Source organism: Phalacrocorax carbo, chromosome 5 (assembly GCF_963921805.1).
Source record: "Phalacrocorax carbo chromosome 5, bPhaCar2.1, whole genome shotgun sequence".
NCBI lineage: Eukaryota > Metazoa > Chordata > Aves > Suliformes > Phalacrocoracidae > Phalacrocorax > Phalacrocorax carbo.
The window spans coordinates 19,226,663-19,243,993 of record NC_087517.1 but is presented as its reverse complement, the minus strand read 5'-3'; the positions used below and the strand labels follow the sequence as shown (position 1 = coordinate 19,243,993).

At 38.0% G+C, this 17,331-nt stretch overlaps 1 protein-coding gene across 7 annotated transcripts in view; it reads left to right on the top strand.

Annotated features, from left to right (window-relative positions):
* Nucleotides 1-17,331, top strand: part of RBMS1 (RNA binding motif single stranded interacting protein 1) — a 148,515-nt gene that overhangs the window by 105,471 nt on the left and 25,713 nt on the right. For all 7 annotated transcript variants that reach the window (XM_064451447.1, XM_064451446.1, XM_064451449.1 and 4 more), the window contains exons 3-5: nucleotides 1,401-1,459; nucleotides 4,324-4,415; nucleotides 16,025-16,182. In XM_064451447.1, the coding sequence (XP_064307517.1) occupies nucleotides 1,401-1,459; nucleotides 4,324-4,415; nucleotides 16,025-16,182 (309 nt within the window). The remainder of the gene's footprint in view (nucleotides 1-1,400; nucleotides 1,460-4,323; nucleotides 4,416-16,024; nucleotides 16,183-17,331) is intronic.

Below are 17,331 nucleotides of genomic sequence, written 5' to 3'. Positions count from 1 at the left end.
TTGAAGAACTTTTAAGACTAACGCAGCCACGGCAGAAATTGAGCTAGTTGTCTTTTGAAATAATATCTTTTTGAAATGATACTCACTCCATTGAAGTTACATTTAGGAGGTGAGCTGGCAAAATTTCATTCTTCCTGAAATTCCACTTTGTTATGCTAATAACATTTCTCATAATTTTCAGTTCATTTTGGGTTCTTGTGCAATGATAAAGAACTTATTAGCACACACTGCTTAGATATACCTCTTAATGTAATAATTTACATTATATTCTCATGTGAAAACAAAACTGAGTTGCGTTGTTTCTCTTGTGTACTCACAGCGCTGTATCAAATGTAGCTCAGGCAAACACTGGAGGTTGTGGTAAGGAACTTTGGAAACTTGTGCTCTATTTCTGATGCCGCTGCAGGCCAACGGAGTTGCTTTTTTTAAATTGAAACTGGGATTTTGACTTCCAAGGAAGATTGCAAGTTTTCACCAGCAGTGGCAAATTCTGCTCTAAATTTGATCAAAAAACCTAATACTGATAAACTGAGCACTTTGGAAACAGCAGTTGTTCCTTATAGCTGAGATTGCTGCCTGCCTGTTTCCCAAGCTTAATTGCTCTTAGATTTCTGGGTGCTTACCTTTAGAATGCATAGCAGATTGGCACCTGTACTGCTCAGTTATTGAGAAGCTGAGGAACAGGCAGTGAGCGTGGGTTTCGTGGGGTTTTTGGGTGGTTTTTTTTTGTTTGGTTGGTTTTTTTTGTTTGGTTGGTTTTTTTTGTTTGGTTGGTTTTTTTTGTTTGTTTGGTTTGTTTTGTTTTTTAAACAAAAAAGCTTTTCAGAGGGATGTTTTGGTTTGAGTTGAAATTGTTTACATTTTTGTTTTCCATTTTAAAAATACAGAAAATTCTTTAGCACCTTTGCTTTCATAAATCTGACTTGGCACCTTCCAGAACAGTGTTCTAAAGAGATATCTATGTTTTTTACTCCACCCCACACCTCACCTGTGCTGTGTTAGTTAGCAAGCCTAGCACCAGCAAGTCAGTTTTTCTGATTTATCTGGTATGTATCTACTGAGAGAGTGGAAGTTTGCATCTAAAACATCATTCCTTATATGTACCAGGATTTTAACTGTGTTGTATTCTTTTCTCTAAAGCACTTTTTCTCTGGCTTGTTTTGGGATTCTTCTGTGCCACTGGGAACATAGAACAGAAAAAGATCACGCTTGAAATTGTTGACTTTTTTTGTCACTTCTGTCTACGTATAAGTTTTTGTTATGTAATTATGTAGTGTATATATTATTCCTTTTGCTTGAAAGTAAATGGTAGTAAGATATAAAATAATATGAATTGGGTATTTGTTGTAATAGGATGGGTTTTTTCCTCATTTTCCTTACATATGTATAATAAATTTTAGGTATGGGAAAATTGTATCCACGAAGGCTATTTTGGATAAGACGACAAACAAATGCAAAGGTATGTATGTTTGCCTCTAAATTACATTCACATGAAAGTCCTAATTGATTCTATCAAATACACTAATGTTGAATTTTAAGTGCTTTCAACTTGCCTCTTTCCTCCCGTGCCTTCTTATTCCTAAACTAGTCTTATTCTTGCCCATGGTCAGTGTATTCAATACATTTGTTTCCAGTGGAGCTGGCAGACAGCCTATGTCAGAGGTGCAGCCAAGCTGGAGTGAAGCTGACATGCACTGTGCTGGTTGGCAGTTCGCCTTTATTTTAAAAACAAAAATAGAGTTAAAAGCAGCTTTTCCCCTTTTGCCTGGAAAAACTAGGGAAGCTTACAGAAGACTATTCAACTGTACTAAGCAGCTGAAAAAATTATATATTGTGGAAATAAGCTCCATTGATTAGAGTAGTTTAAAGCAGCACTTAATTACATGTTCTAATCCTCTAATTGTGTTTTGTTATATGCAATTGAATGTATTGGGATCAAAGAGAGGGTTCATTTTCACCAAAGTAATTGCAGCTGGAAAAAAAAAAGGAAGTCCTTTAGATAAGCTGGATACATCACTTCACTGATTTTCATCACTCATTGCAATTACAGGGAGATCATATCCCAGCAACATGCATGGTGGGAGAAGGTGTGGTAGCAGACACTGAAATATCAGATTTCAGACGTTCTTTTTTACAATTAAGGGGATGATTTCTAAGCAAAGTGAAGAATTAAGTCAGCTGATTTAGCAATGTTAATAAGTGTAAAGCTCATGAATGAGTGTAGAGCTGATAAGCAGAGGCAGGAAAGTTCATCATTAATCGAGATGCAGTTTTTGTGCAGAACTTGGAAGCAGTGCAGAGGCATAGCTTCTTAACTCCCTATCTTAAGCAATTAAAGGGATGCTGACAGTTCAGAAACAGAAATTGCTAGAATTTTTTTTCCCCCAGCTTGTATGCAGATGTCATCTGCATATATTGTGTCTAGGAAAGATATCCTTTTCAATTATTTTAATTCATTAATACCTGTGACAGCACTTAACTGATTTATTCTGTCCATTCCCCCAGTTCCTGAAGACTTCATTAGCTCTGTCAGTGATACAGAAAATCTCACAATAATGTTTTAAGAGATTTAAGCTGACTTTTGCAATATAGATTTTAAATCTTGCTGGTGAAAAGTGGTAACTAGCAGTCTGTTATAACAATATACAGCAAGTTAAGGCTGCAGGGAAGCTCACTGCATGTCATTGAAATTGCAGTAGGAACATAAGTAGGCAGAATGCAGATATCTAACTGGAATTTAACCAAAAGATTGACAGCATCTCTGGCTCTTGCCAAAAAACTACACCATGGGATTTAAACTAAGTAGAGCAGCAAGTGATTGAGTTTATGTATCATCTAAAAGATGGCAAAGCTGGCTTTGATGGCGTGCTTGGTATTAGTATGTACCTTCATCTGTATTGCACCTTGCAGTGTGGTGGTAGTGATAACCTGGGCTGTCATGGGTACGGAAAGCTAGTTTTGGGTATGGAAAGCTAGTTTTGCCTTGGCAGTACAAAACTTGATATGAGCTAATTCACTCCGTTTCATGTCAATACTTAACAGTCCACAACACCACATGTTACAGTGAACATTATGCTGCTTTCTTCAGCTTCTTGGCAGGTTAAATAAGCTTGCACTGATGCACAAGGTTGCTCAGGTTGTTTTTCCCAAATTAAGGTCTTTAAAGCTGGTTCAGTTATATTTTTACACAACCTTTTTGTCCTCAGTATAGGCATACTGTAAGAGAATACTACTACCTTCTGAAGAAATAATTCCATTTTCTACTTCCAGAACTTTTTTTTAATTCTTGGGTTGTTTGTTTTCTTTTAAACCAACTTAGACATTGGAGAGGGATTTCTTTAATATTTGAGGCTGTTCACGGGTGGGAAGGATGGTGCTTGAAAAATGCAGACTAAAGTTTGCAATAGCATCTAGGGGAAGTAGCTTCCAAACTCTGCCTTTTGGTCAGACCTGAGCATTCAATTCCCAGGCTGCATTAAAAATCCCACCCTGTAAGGTCAGTGTCTGCACAGGCCAAAGTATATTGCTGTTTAGATGTCCTGAACCTGTTAGCTGTACTTTGTTTTTCAGAATAAGGAAATAAGTGACTGCAAATGTATAGAAATTGTTGCAATTAACTCTGGGTATACTTAAACAGTTTGAGATTGCATTATATGTAATAAATGCTTTCACGACAATTTTTTACGTTCTGGTTTTGGTAACAAACAATGGGGAAAACTCAACTGATTTCACTGAAGCTGAGTTTTCACTCACTTTTAAAATTTAACTGTCTTTCATGTATATGCAGTGAAGTAACTAATTCACCAAAAAAAAGTATTATGATACAGTAATACTAGTTTTTAAAATTAAATTCCTCTCCCAGTTTTGAGTAAATGACATGTAACTTGGAAGCTTATTGGTCACTTTTTCAAACTGGACTAAGAATTTAGTTTAGAAAAATCAACAGATTATGCTTTACTTGGTGATCCCTATGAAATAAACTGATGATGTCACTTTTGCTCGTAGAAGATACATAGCCAATAACACAACGTAAACCACCATACTATTTGTTAGCAATTTGGACAAAATCCTGATGATGAGTAGGCATGGAAATAGGTTTGTTCCACTAGGGTAGGTCCCTACCAGTTCAGGGTTGAAGGACTTCAGTAGATATTTTTGTTTGTTTGGGAGCGAGGCGACACAGGACGGACTGCATGAAGAACTTTGGAGTTCAAATTGGCCCTCTTCACCAACACGAAAATGGTATTAAATAATGGTGATAGTAGCATATGAACTGATTATAAGCTGGTTGCTGTCTTGTTAATAAAATGTTTTGTATTTCAGGTTATGGTTTTGTTGACTTTGACAGCCCGGCAGCTGCTCAGAAAGCAGTTTCTGCTTTAAAGGCTAGTGGAGTCCAAGCACAGATGGCAAAGGTGAGTTAAAATAACTGGCTAATTCTTGCAGTGGGTTGTGAACAAGCTTGTACATTAGGAGAGCATCGGCAATGTAAATTTTCAAGTGCAGGCCCTTTACAGAGAGCACAGTCCTCAAGCCACATGATATATTGAGGTGACAAAGTGCAGGCTTTTGACTGCTGTATTCCAAATCATCTCAGCTAATGAAAAAAAGAAACATAGTACGGTAAAATCTCCAAACTTATCTGTTTGGATTTATCAATTTATTCATGATACTATTTTCCTATTGGCTTCATCAGAAGAAAGAAAGCAATAAATTGTAAGAAGTACAGCAGGAGTAGGAATTGCATTCCTGGAACAAGTCAATAGCTGGAATAGTTTACAGCACAAAGGTATGAAAGGTTTTATACATTGCCTGCTTGTTGTTGCTGAGGTTAGCAGCTTCGCAATTTGGGGATGAACTTTTTGCCATGCTGCGCTGAAGTTTAACCTTGTGATTTCTGTCTTCAGCCTTGCTAGTACATCTTCTGTTAATGTAAGTAAAATTTAAATCTGAGCACTCATGATAGGTGTCTTGAAATTCTTAGTCAGCTCTTTAACAACCTATTTCTACATCAGGACAAACCCAAGCATTATTAAAAAGAAATGGGATCTTTTTTCTTTTTCTCTCATTTTTACTGATCCTTGCCTCTTAATCAGGTTATTAGCCAAAAGTGATCTTCAGAGCAGCGTTCTTTCGGCATAGGACGTTTCTCAAATCTATAAAACCAGGGAGATGATACATTAGTAATGATTTTGTCATGCATTCTTGTTAGGTCAGATGGCCTGGTTCCAATAGAGTGCCATAAACACCACTACAGATTTATTAAATAAAGAAAATATTACCAATATAATCTGTTCATATAATTTGTGGTACCTGTTACAGCAAATTTTTCTGAGTTTGAAAATTATATTCTAATTTAAAAAAAAAAATCCAGTAATTAAATAGTAATCTCAGAGACTTTTTTTTTAGTAGTCTGCCACAGATCTAGCAAATCTTTTATAGTTATCCATTAGGTACAGATTTTTTTCAGATGAGATATTTTCCACAGCTTCTCAGCTGAGGAGAACAGTTAAGCTAACAACATAAAATGTCTTTGCATGGTTTCCAGGGCAATAAAATGGAAACCATATGTTTCATACTTAATGCATGTTTCATTACAGCCATGACACAAGCATACATGCTTACTGGAAAACAGTTGTTTGTTGTTTTTTTTTTCTTTTTATAAGGCTTTATGTATACTTAATAAAGACCTTTCGATTAATCTTTAGGTTTTAGGTAATCACTTCAAAATATACACCAGATTTTTCAAAGTCTCTGCCATCTTATGGATATGACATCTAGATAGGAGGAGAGAAGAGAGAATGTGAAGTCATGTAAATTTGTTTTGCTAATGAATTTGTTTGATTTATTTGTCATCATGAGTAGATGGAGGAGCTCTAGTAATCTGGTAATCTAATGAATAGTTTCTTAATTTTCCCCATAGTATATTTTTCTGACTCATTTCCTCTGACAGTTAGTGGCAATATTGCTAATATTTCTTTCTGTTAGCATTAATGAAAAAATGTGCACCATATACCCGACAGTTTTGATTGATTTTTCTGACACTGTGTCAAGCCTGGTGACCTGTGAGAAATCTGTAACTACAAAGTCTGTATTCCAGTGAAACTTCTTGTTCTGCTTCTTAACATGGAAAGAGTGTTTGAATTGTTAAAAAAGCCCAACACAATGAACAGTACCACAACAAACAGTCACAAGTGACTAAGAGTTTGAGTGCTTTGATTTTTATCTATTTTGAGCCACTGGATTCTTTTTGTTTTGTTTTGGTTTTTGGGTTTGGGTTTTTTTTTCTTTCCTGGGCAGTGCTGCTTTCTTTTTGTCTGAAAAAATCCTATCTCCACTTGGACACTCCAAACTGGGAATTGCCAGTCACTTACAGTTGTTTTGGCAAGATTAGCAAATCAGACTCTTCACATGCAAGATGCTATAAAGGCTTACTTGTGTTTGTGTATTTAATATTTTACCCTTTTGCATGTTACTACCTGTGCCATGAAGTGGTGGTCTTGCGGTGAAACTGTTCAGGCTTTAGCCTGAAGGTCACAGAGAAAGATTTGGAGGACAGTTTCTGAGCTGTCTGGCCAATGGATTTCCTCACAGACCACTACAACTGCTTCAGTTCCAAAGAGAAATAAACGCCTGTCTGCAGGGTTTGTCCGTGGGAAGGTGTTGTTATTACGCTGTGTCCAGGATGTCAGTCAGCAGCACAGCTCCTCAGTATTCTCACCCTCCTCCCAGAAATGGTGGTAGTCCCTGACCTGCAGCAGCTGAAGGGGAAGGAAAACATTATTGCTGAAGTCTTGTTCTCACTGTGGCTGCCGTAAACCCCTTTTTGTGGTGTCCTGCCGTGGCTGTATGTCAGTGGGTGAAAAATCACTTGCATTGCCAAGACCATCTACAAATCCTAGTTTAGTAGAAGTGGTTCAGATTATACATATTAAAATCTTTGTTTTGTAGAGATAACATCAAATATTTGACTTTGAGCTTTTTGTATCCATGGGGTGAGATCATGCTGTACTCAGAAGTCTGCTTTCAAGTTGACCTGACTCCAGCAAAATACAGTCTTGTCCACTGTTGACTGGACTGGGAGGGCCTGCGGCCCGAGACATGGCTTCAGGTCCCATCCTGCCAAACCTGTTCCGGGAAGTCACTTTTTGTGGAGAAGTCGCCCTGTCTTGGGAGATGTCATGATGATAGTGTGAATGAAGGTACCCAGTGTCAGACCATGGCTTATGAAACATGTCTTCAGTTATTCTGCCCATTCCGAGATGTGAATTGGGAACACTTGACTAAGACGAACCAACTTGAAGTCTCTTGCTCTGTGCTGGTTAACAGTATCTTCCACTGAAATGGAAATGCCTCCAATGATTCCTGTTGGTCAGATAATGCTGCTGAGAGCTTACATAAGATGATATTGCATGTCCAGGGGATGAGAGTAGCTTTTGGACTGAAATTTAAAATGGAGGTAATGGGCTAATGGTAATGCCCCTCTCCTCTCTTCACATTGAGTATTGCCAGCGTTCACTTTGTCGGTCCTCTTTTTCAGTGTGTACAAGTGGCTGTGGAAAGGGATCAGGAGATGATGTTCGCTCTAGTGGTAGCTGGCTTGCCAATAGCTTATCTCTTACTACAGAGATAAGGTACAGAAAGAGCAGATACATATGTTGCAAAAGTACTGTTATTTCTAAGCTAGTTAGTAACTGGCTGAGTGTCTAATTTTTATTTTCATTAATTTTAATTTCTTGAAATTTCTTCAATCTGTTTATTGTCCTTGCTCCTAGAGGAGTGCTGTGATAATAAACCAATAATAAGTTCAAAAGCTCTGATTTTGCAGAGCTGTGCATTCTTAGGTAAGATTAGTAGTAGTAGTGGAAAGTGCTGCCTGTTTTCTTTGTTAGAAAATTTGTTACAGTTGCTGTCAGAATGAATTTTCTGAGAAATGTCTCTCTTTTCCCCCCACCCCACAGGTAAAATCAGTGAGATAACTGTAGGTTTCTACGCTGTTCAGAGCAGACAGCAAATGACTTCATTTAGGAAGATAGATGCACACAAACTCTACTGTATATTGGCATTTTGAATGGAGATTTTTAAAAACTGAGAATCTGTAAGGGGCATTTGAGATGGTGAGGTCTAAATGTTATGGAGATATGTCACCTAAATCCCCATAGTTTTTTGACCTTGAACTTAACAGAATACATTTGAGTCAGCATCAAGCAAAAATCTCTCTCATCAAGTGGTATTCAACTAAGTTCAACTGTAGTGACTGAAGTAACTGTTTCAGATGATTGGAAAAGTGGCACTTTAAGTGAAAAGTTGAATTTGATTCTTCTGGACATAAACTGATGTGTAATTATAAAAGGTAAAGAAGAACTACTGAATAAGAATGGCTAACAAAACACAGTTCTTCTCATCTTTCTATCTAGCAAACTTAAGCGAGCAGGAGAATGATTGTGTTTGCAGCCCAGATTAAAGTCAGCTAGAGAATTTCTATATTGTACTGACAGCAATGTAGAGATATACACAAGGCAGCTAGAATACCACCCTGGCTGTGGCAGCTCAGAGTTCATCAAGTGCTGAACAACTTCTTTCCTGGTGTGGCAGTGACATTTTTGTGGCCTTATTGCCTAGGTCATGGTAGAATAACAGAATCCTGAGATAATACAGTGAAAGGGTTCCATCTACTAAAACTGTTCAATGTATGGAGTTACCACTTTCTGCAAAGAGCCTCTAATGTACTTTGAGCATCACAAGAAGAATTAACATACGTTCCAGTGTTCTCACAATTGTATTTCAGCCCTGTCCTTAAAATTAGTGTAGTGTCCTCCCTTTAAAATTATGTAACCATCCGAGTCCAACACGATTGCTACAGACTGAATGAGCCAACTCCTCCAGATTTTATGTTGTTGAAGACCTTGCCTTCCTTCATGTCTCCTCTGTTCTCTCTTCTGTATGTACGACTTTGCTATAAGATTGTCAAGATCATTTATAACTTAAATGATATTCATTCTTTTCCAGTCCACGGTTGTTTTTGTGGTTTGTTTGGGTTTTTTGTTTGGTTTTTTTTTTGTGTGTGTGTGGTTTTTTTGTTGGTTGGTTTGTTTTTTTTTTTATGGAAGTACGAACTTACCTTTAGTAAATGTATGCCACTTATAATAGAACCCGTGGAAGTAGAGGATTTCTGTGGTCAATGGAACTCATTAATTTGAGCCAAGGAATGCTGTTCCATGTACTAATGTGTGTTTTGGGGAGAAGACTCATTGTTTATCCATTCAAAGATTTCCCCACAGTCACACATTTTTAGGACTTAGGGCCTCAGATTCATAATGTTATAATGTCCTGCTCCTTAAAATTTTCACTTCCACTGACACAATTAAGTATGCTCCTGCTTATATTGTGTTAGCTGTCACGTTAACAAATCGATAAATATTTTCAGATATTTTAGGCTTGTGCAAAAAAACTAGGGTCATCTTCAGAATTGTTTCTTATTCAAATTGTGTCAGAAGGATGCCTGTGATGTGGTAACAATGCAGAGTATGTTGTACCATCATATACCAACTCTTTCACCTTTCTTAAGTTACAATTTTGGTTTTCTGGAGCAGTCTGTGGGCCTTCAAAGCAACAGACAAAACTCTCTGAAACTCATTGGGTGGGGGTGGGTTTTAAGTTAGTCTAAAACCCAGAGGTGACATGAATTTGTAATCTTTGTATCTTTTACTAATGGTTGCACAGGCAGAACTATGGAGCACTCCCATGTGCTGGTAGCTTTATCTTTCTTTTCAATTAATTTCAGTGCAGGAGCAGTTTTTTAATATACTAAACTTGAGGTGACTTTTTTCCAAGCATATTTGAAAAAGATGAACTGCCACACTATTATGAAGTGTGAACTGCACAGCAGGAATGGAGGTTTTGGGAGGGAAAGGCTGCTTAGCCATTTGTCCTCATCTCTGTAATAGAAATCAAGGCTTTTCCACAACTGTTAAACATAATGTATTAAAGGCAGTCTTCCTTTATGTTGCTGGTGAAGAACATGGTTTTGAGTTAGCAAAAATGAGAAACAGTTAACTTCTATGACTTTTGATAATGTATTGCTTTTTGTACTTGTCTTCACTGTGGCAACCTTCTGGAGAATTAAATCAGTTTTCATTCCTACAGAGTAAAGTAAGAAAATAAGCATAGGTTACCATGGTAGCTAGTGCACTTAATCTAACTGGAGAAGGTAGGCATATTCCAATTTTTTTTTTATTCTGCATCTGGGCTTCTGAATGCCAAAGAACAGATGACAGGCAAACAGGAGCTAACTCAAGCAGATTTCTGCAGCAGTTTTTAACAACTGTCTTGTAAGAAAAGTTTTCTTTTTACATAGTTTGTAGTACTTTCTGTAGGCAATAGTATTAAATCCTGCTGTAATAGACTATTTTAACTAAATATAATCAATCTATTTGTAAAAGTTCTTAAAAGTCCTTATAAAACAAATCAAAGGTAAGCTGAGTTTGGTTACCTGGGGGCTAAATGACCAACGTTTCAGGAATTGCATTTGCATTAAATAGGACAGCTAACAACCACTTCCACTGAGTACACAGCTTCAATCCAGAGAATTCTTATCTCAGTTGCTAAGCAGTGCTGGAGCTTGTTCAGACTGGGGTCCGATGCCCTGTTATGAACTCTGGTGGGCTTGTTCAGCTTTCTGTTGAAAATGGTGGCAACCATGAGCAACATGCAGAACTCCCAGGGAGTGCCTTGGTGCCCTTCTAGCAAAGGGAAAGCAAAAAAGCTAAGGAATAAAAAGTGAATGTATGATTGCAGGGATAGTCTGATTGGAAACTTGAACACAATGCTTATTGTAGTTACAAATTCCTTTTCATATAGTTCTTATTCCTCTTTGTAGTACAGATGTGCCTGTGAAAATGAATTAAAATGTTTAGTTTATTAATCATATATAGTGTTTATGCAATTCTGGAGAACAAGTGAAGATTATGGTAGTGATTTTTCCACTGAACTGTCTTGTTCACAGTCTGTGGTCAGACGGTATTAAAACTGTGGCTAAAACATATTTCAGCGAGACATGGGCCAACTGTAAATTTTAAAGTAGTTTCTATATGAAGTCAGACAAGCATTTAATCCCTTCCCTATCAGCCAGAGGATCTTCCATGCTGTGAGCAGTGCCTAGTCACATGTTCCTGAATGGCTATCTGCTTGCTCTGACCTTACACAGAGCAAGAGAAAACAGATGTCTTATCATTTTGCCAAGTTTCTTGCTTGCAATTTAGGAACAGTTCCACACGCACAGGGAGGTTTTTGTTAATTTCTTTCAGATGATGGTAGAGCATTTTGCATTATGTAGGACTCCTGATCACCACTTTTCTACAGAAATGAGCATTAGCAGTTGATTATTCTTATCCTTTTTATGAGAAATACTGTATCTTGTAGTCAGCTTATTAAGTTAGTGCTGTAAGTGCTTTTGGGGAATAAGAAGCGCGTCAATCTGCAAGAGCACTGTTCTGTATCTTTTGTATTACTGTTTTCTGCTGGAGAAGTTCTGGAGCTGTAGCTAAAGGTGTTTGGTGAGAAAAGACTGACAGAAACTTGCTGATGTGAATTGCTAGAAATAAGACTTCCTAGCTTCCCTGGTAATACAGATACTCACAGCAGCCCACAGTTCTCCTGACACTGCGCATAATCTGCAAATACTGAGAGCTTTCAGCGTCTTTCAGGACCTGCTGAAAGTTTTGATAACTGAGGAGAACCCTGCATGAGATATGAAGATTCTCAAATTAAGCAGTTTCCTAAATCGTGTAGAATTTTTAAAAAATCTCAACGGTTTAGTGATTTATGTTTTAATGTTAGCTTGCTGCCCTAAAGTAGGAAGCTTTCCACTGACTTCAGTAATTCTTTTTGATCATTCCCATAAAATGGTACAAATAATTTAAAAAGATTTAAGATTTCTAAGGTGAAAGCAGCTTATATGATTTCATGGATTTTAAGCATGGGAAAAACCCTATCTTTGAAAGCACTTAGACCAATTACAATGTATAGGCAAGGTTTGAGCTGAGTCGTTATGTTTGCAGACATTTTTGCCAGTTTCACTTTTTTGCTGAATTCCAGAATAAAAATTATAAACTTAGATAAAAGAGGAATTATTTTTCTCTTCTGAAACAGAACTGTAATAACCATGTGAATTACACTATGGTGAGGCAGGTTTCGGTAAGGAAGTAAGTCACAGAACACTATTAAACTGCTGCTTGCCAGAGAGACAGAGGGACGAGTTAAAGTTTGTGTCTCTCCTAACTTCCTGACCTTTTAACTGTGTAACCATTTTCCGTGCCAAAACCTTGTATAAAAGCAAACATCTGTTTGTATGGTGCCTTTTGTGTAAGACAGGCTAAAGATGGATGGGGAGTCCTAGTTGTGGTTGCCGTTTGGAAGTCAGCTTGGAAATCATGCATGTTCTAAGGGGAAGGAAATGACTTGCTGCTTATGATAGCCCAAAACATACCCAGATAGCTGTTTTAAGGTTTAGTACTCTTGTGGAGATGACAGAAGCTGCATGGTGACGCAAGTAATTAACAGGAAGAGAAGGAGGTGTTTTGTACATTAATAAGTATCATTTTTTCTGCTGCCAAACTGTATAAAATGCCACATACAGTCTAGGAAGAGGTCAGTCTTGCTTTAGGACTACTCCAACACTATTATCTTAGTATTCTAAATGAGCTCTTTTCAGAACCAGTGGCAGTCCTTTTTTTTTTTTTTTCCTGCAAAGTGAAGAAGTGGATTAAATTAATGTGTTCTGACCTAGTTGGACTCAACGGTCTTTATGGATCCCTTCCAACTTGAGATATTCTGTGATTCTATGATTTGTCCTTACAGCTGAACTGCTGCTGCTCCCCAGGGTGGCTGTGGGTTTGCACCTGCAGTGCAGATACAAGCCTGGTGCACTGTGGGCTGTGTTTGTTGGCATTTCAGCTATTTTGTTTTGGGAGAATTACAGGTGAATGAAATTTCAACTCGTATTCCAGGATTTCAGTGTGACATCCATATCTGTTGGCTTTTTTTTCCATGTCTGGCATCTTTACCGGTTCTAGCTATGGACATATGTAGAAGTATCTTCAAACACTATGGCTTAGTGGTAGAGTCGCTAATACTCTTTCAAAGCTGAGCATTCCCTTCTCTAACGATATTGTTACATGATTTTATGGCATGAAGTTTTCTCTGCTAGGTGGATAGGTACCAGAATTGCGCTTCCCAGCAGGTATGGAGGAAGATCTTAATGTGTTACAAGTGAATTGCAGTAGGTCTTTAGGTCTTTGTGTCCCGTTTGGCAAAGAAAGCTTATGATTTCTCATCCTGAATACACTGCCTGTATAATGGAAAAGCATGGTAACCCCCTAGGCTGGAGTAGGAACCCAAGAGAAGGGGAATGTGATATTCCCAGTTACCTAAATAAAGCAGATTTCTCTGACATTCTGCAGTTGACCGAATTTTTTTCTCTATTACGTGTTTCTGAAGGTAAGTATTTCTTTTCTGCATGTAAATTACATTTTTTTTTTTTTAGTGTGAAGAAAATGAGGCCTTTTTTATCTTTCCAAATGTTGTTAGGCTTTTTAATGGGAACATTTTTATAATATAATTCAGAGTTTCTGTTGTTACAGAATAAAAACATTAGCAAATTAGATGAAAATATGCAAAGGGTCTGGTTTTCCAGCTTGTGTACTGTTTTAGGTTATTTAGGGAAGTTTAGGATATTTGAGTGCAATATATTTTACAGCTTATAATAAAAAGTAAAAAATAAGAATTTTTCCTTTCAAACACTGTCTGGAGTTTCAGGAAATAATGCTATAGCTACCAATGCAATTTTGTGGTGCCTATGGCTAAAACCTCCTATAAAGCTTTTGCTAGTAGTATTCATTAAAGAAGGAATAAGCCTACATAACTCAAGATGCAAAACAAAATTGGCAAATACAATCTAAGTAACAAAGTAACTCTAAAAACATGAAGGCTGTCTTCCTTTCACATTCCTACCAAAGGAAATTTGAACTGTATGTCAAAGATGTAACTACTGTAACATAGGTTTCCCCTCATGGTTGAGCACTGGCCAGTAATGAATATTAATATCAACTCTGGCCTCTAAGTGAATTAAGTTCATTGTCTTTTCTTTCTGCTGATTTTTCTAATATGAAGGAGAAGTCAGATATTCTAAGATAATTTAAATCACAAACTTCTATGTGTACTGTATAGATTCAGCATTATTTTGGGAGGGGGATATTCCCACTAGGTAACACAAGATAAAACATACATGGTAGTCCCATGCCATTTGTAATGGCCTGTAAAGGGACTGACTAGGAAAACACTTGGAAAAGTTTGTATTTTGTAAGGTGTGTGGGATTTCAGTATTGCTAGGAATTGCAATTGTATCAGCAGCATAGAGGGCAGATCAGGAAGATGTAATGGGAACATATTTCCCTTTTATAGGTCCACTGATGCTGAAGTTTCTCAAAAACCTTTACAGAAAATTTGAAAGCCCCTTCTAAATGAATGTGAGACTTGGGGTGAAAATGCAAATAGTGAAGGTCCATAAACATAGAATTTTTTAAGTTTCAATAGGTTTTGGGACATGAGAATTAATTTCTGTTCCTAAAAGGCATGACCTCCCTTCCCAGCCCCCACTACTTTCCTGGTATTTGTCCTAGGGAAAACCAACCCCAACTGAGAGGTGAGATCCAGGATAGCAAATTATTAAATTACGCAACATACTACCAAAGATAGGGAGATGTTATTAACATAAGGGCAGCTAAAGGACAAATTGATGTCTAATCTGCATAAGAAGGTATCACCACCCATACAGGTATAATCACTTTAATAAATGCTTTAATTCCAGTAGGAAAGTGTTCTAGTTTTGGGTTTTGTTTTCTGGTTTGATTCAAACTTCCCTGTAAGTCAGTTAGCCCTATTGTACAGAATGAAAATGCACTGAGGATTATGCCAACAAAATTGTATTCGTTTCAGATCATGTATTCCTAATACCAAAAAAATTCTACTGAATATAATGCATCTTGCAGAGACTTAGGTCTATGCAGGAAGCCACAGTGACGACATCGAGGTTTTGCACGACTATAAGGGCCAAGTCATATAGATCTGCGTAGATTCAGAAAGTATTTCATCACAGAGGATGGCCAGCAATTAGCAGTACGAGAGAGATGCAAGAGATGCTCCCTAACCACAGCTGGAGAATCTGTAGACAAACACTGGAAACAATCAATTTCAACAAAAATGTTTCTTTGATTGAGATGGAATTTCATGGTACATATGTAGATCACACAAAGCAGATAGCCTAAGGTCAGGGGAATGGCAAAAATGTGACACTGTTTGTCTCCTCCTGAATTGCTCAGCTCCTGCCTGCCCTCCCCTGCCATTTTGTCTGTTTCTAGAGAAAGTGTTTGGAAGACTGTATTGTCTGAATGTCTGTAAAAGTTTGATGAAAATTCAAAAATGTCCACGTGTGGGAGAAGACAGTGTCCCACTCATTTCTGTGTGTATCAGCCTATTCTTGTGGTAGTATTTTGGCAATGTACATAATATTACATGCATTGTCTCCTTTTTTCCCCTGTATTGTTTTCAAATTGTCGTTCTGATCTTTTTCTCTTTTTAATTTGCATCTGGCTGTACATTCCACCAGTCTTGTATTTCCTTGTCTGTTAATTTATTTCCTTTATCTTGTTTTTGCTTTCTTTTTTTTCTTTCAGAAAAATCTGAAACAAAGTTGTAACACTGACTATAAACTGGTCAATTATTCACCTTTATCTCCACTTAAAAATGTCGTTGTCAGCATAATAGCAGGAGGGGAGCTTTTCTCAGGAATGCTGTATAGAGTGACAGAAGATGGAGGTCACTAATACTAGGGAAGAGCAGCCTTTAGAAAGGGATCTGAGAAGTAAAAATCTGTACCAGTAGTTATATATAATTGTTGTTATATTTTACATCCAAAACGTATTTGCAGTAGCAACAACAATAACAATTGTTTTTAATTCTCTTTCAGCAACAAGAACAAGATCCGACTAACTTATACATTTCCAATTTGCCGCTTTCAATGGATGAGCAGGAGCTTGAAAACATGCTTAAACCGTTTGGGCAGGTTATCTCTACGAGGATACTGCGGGACTCGAGTGGGACAAGCCGTGGTGTTGGCTTTGCAAGGTACTCCAGTGGCATTAACCACGCTGGCAGCTTTTTTCCTTTTTTTTAATTAAAAAGTGAGGAATAGGAAGAAAAGGCAGAAATTATTGAAAATGAGCAAGCTTTTTAAAGAAAGGGACATCTAGATGGAGGGTCTGTTAAGTCTTCCTTTGATAAAACAAATATAGCAGTGTCTCATCTTGCTTAGATGGCTAAATCTCTGAATCTGTTGCTCTTATTGGATGACTATTTAGAATAAGAGTTCACTCTCCATCGCTGCTTCTTCTTCTCTGTACTTCTCCTTTCTCCTGTAACCCTGAACCAGTAAGCAAGAGTTATGCAGCGCTTCACAGAAGCTTCTGTGACATTTCTGGCTTTTGAGACTTGAATTTGAGACAGGAGACCATAGGGAAGAACACAGACACACACTCTTTCTCTCCCTCCCTTTCTCTCCCTCCCTTTCTCTCCCTCCCTTTCTCTCCCTCCCTTTCTCTCCCTCCCTTTCTCTCCCTCCCTTTCTCTCCCTCCCTTTCTCTCCCTCCCTTTCTCTCCCTCCCTTTCTCTCCCTCCCTTTCTCTCCCTCCCTTTCTCTCCCTCCCTTTCTCTCCCTCCCTTTCTCTCCCTCCCTTTCTCTCCCTCCCTTTCTCTCCCTCCCTTTCTCTCCCTCCCTTTCTCTCCCTCCCTTTCTCTCCCTCCCTTTCTCTCCCTCCCTTTCTCTCCCTCCCTTTCTCTCCCTCCCTTTCTCTCCCTCCCTTTCTCTCCCTCCCTTTCTCTCCCTCCCTTTCTCTCCCTCCCTTTCTCTCCCTCCCTTTCTCTCCCTCCCTTTCTCTCCCTCCCTTTCTCTCCCTCCCTTTCTCTCCCTCCCTTTCTCTCCCTCCCTTTCTCTCCCTCCCTTTCTCTCCCTCCCTTTCTCTCCCTCCCCTCCGAAAATCAACTCCTTGTTGCCCTTTGAATGTCAGCCCTTTGACTTTTCTGGCTCATTCACATGGTGTCATCTGGGAAAGAAAATATTTTTATTCACTTACAGTAAATCTCACCTTAACATATTTGACAGCTTGGTCAAATACCTCTCCCAAATCAACAAGAACAAGTATTTTCCATAAATTAGTAGACACGTCCCAAATATTCTGTCCATGTGAGTCTACTTTTTCTCTAGTTAATTCTATTATT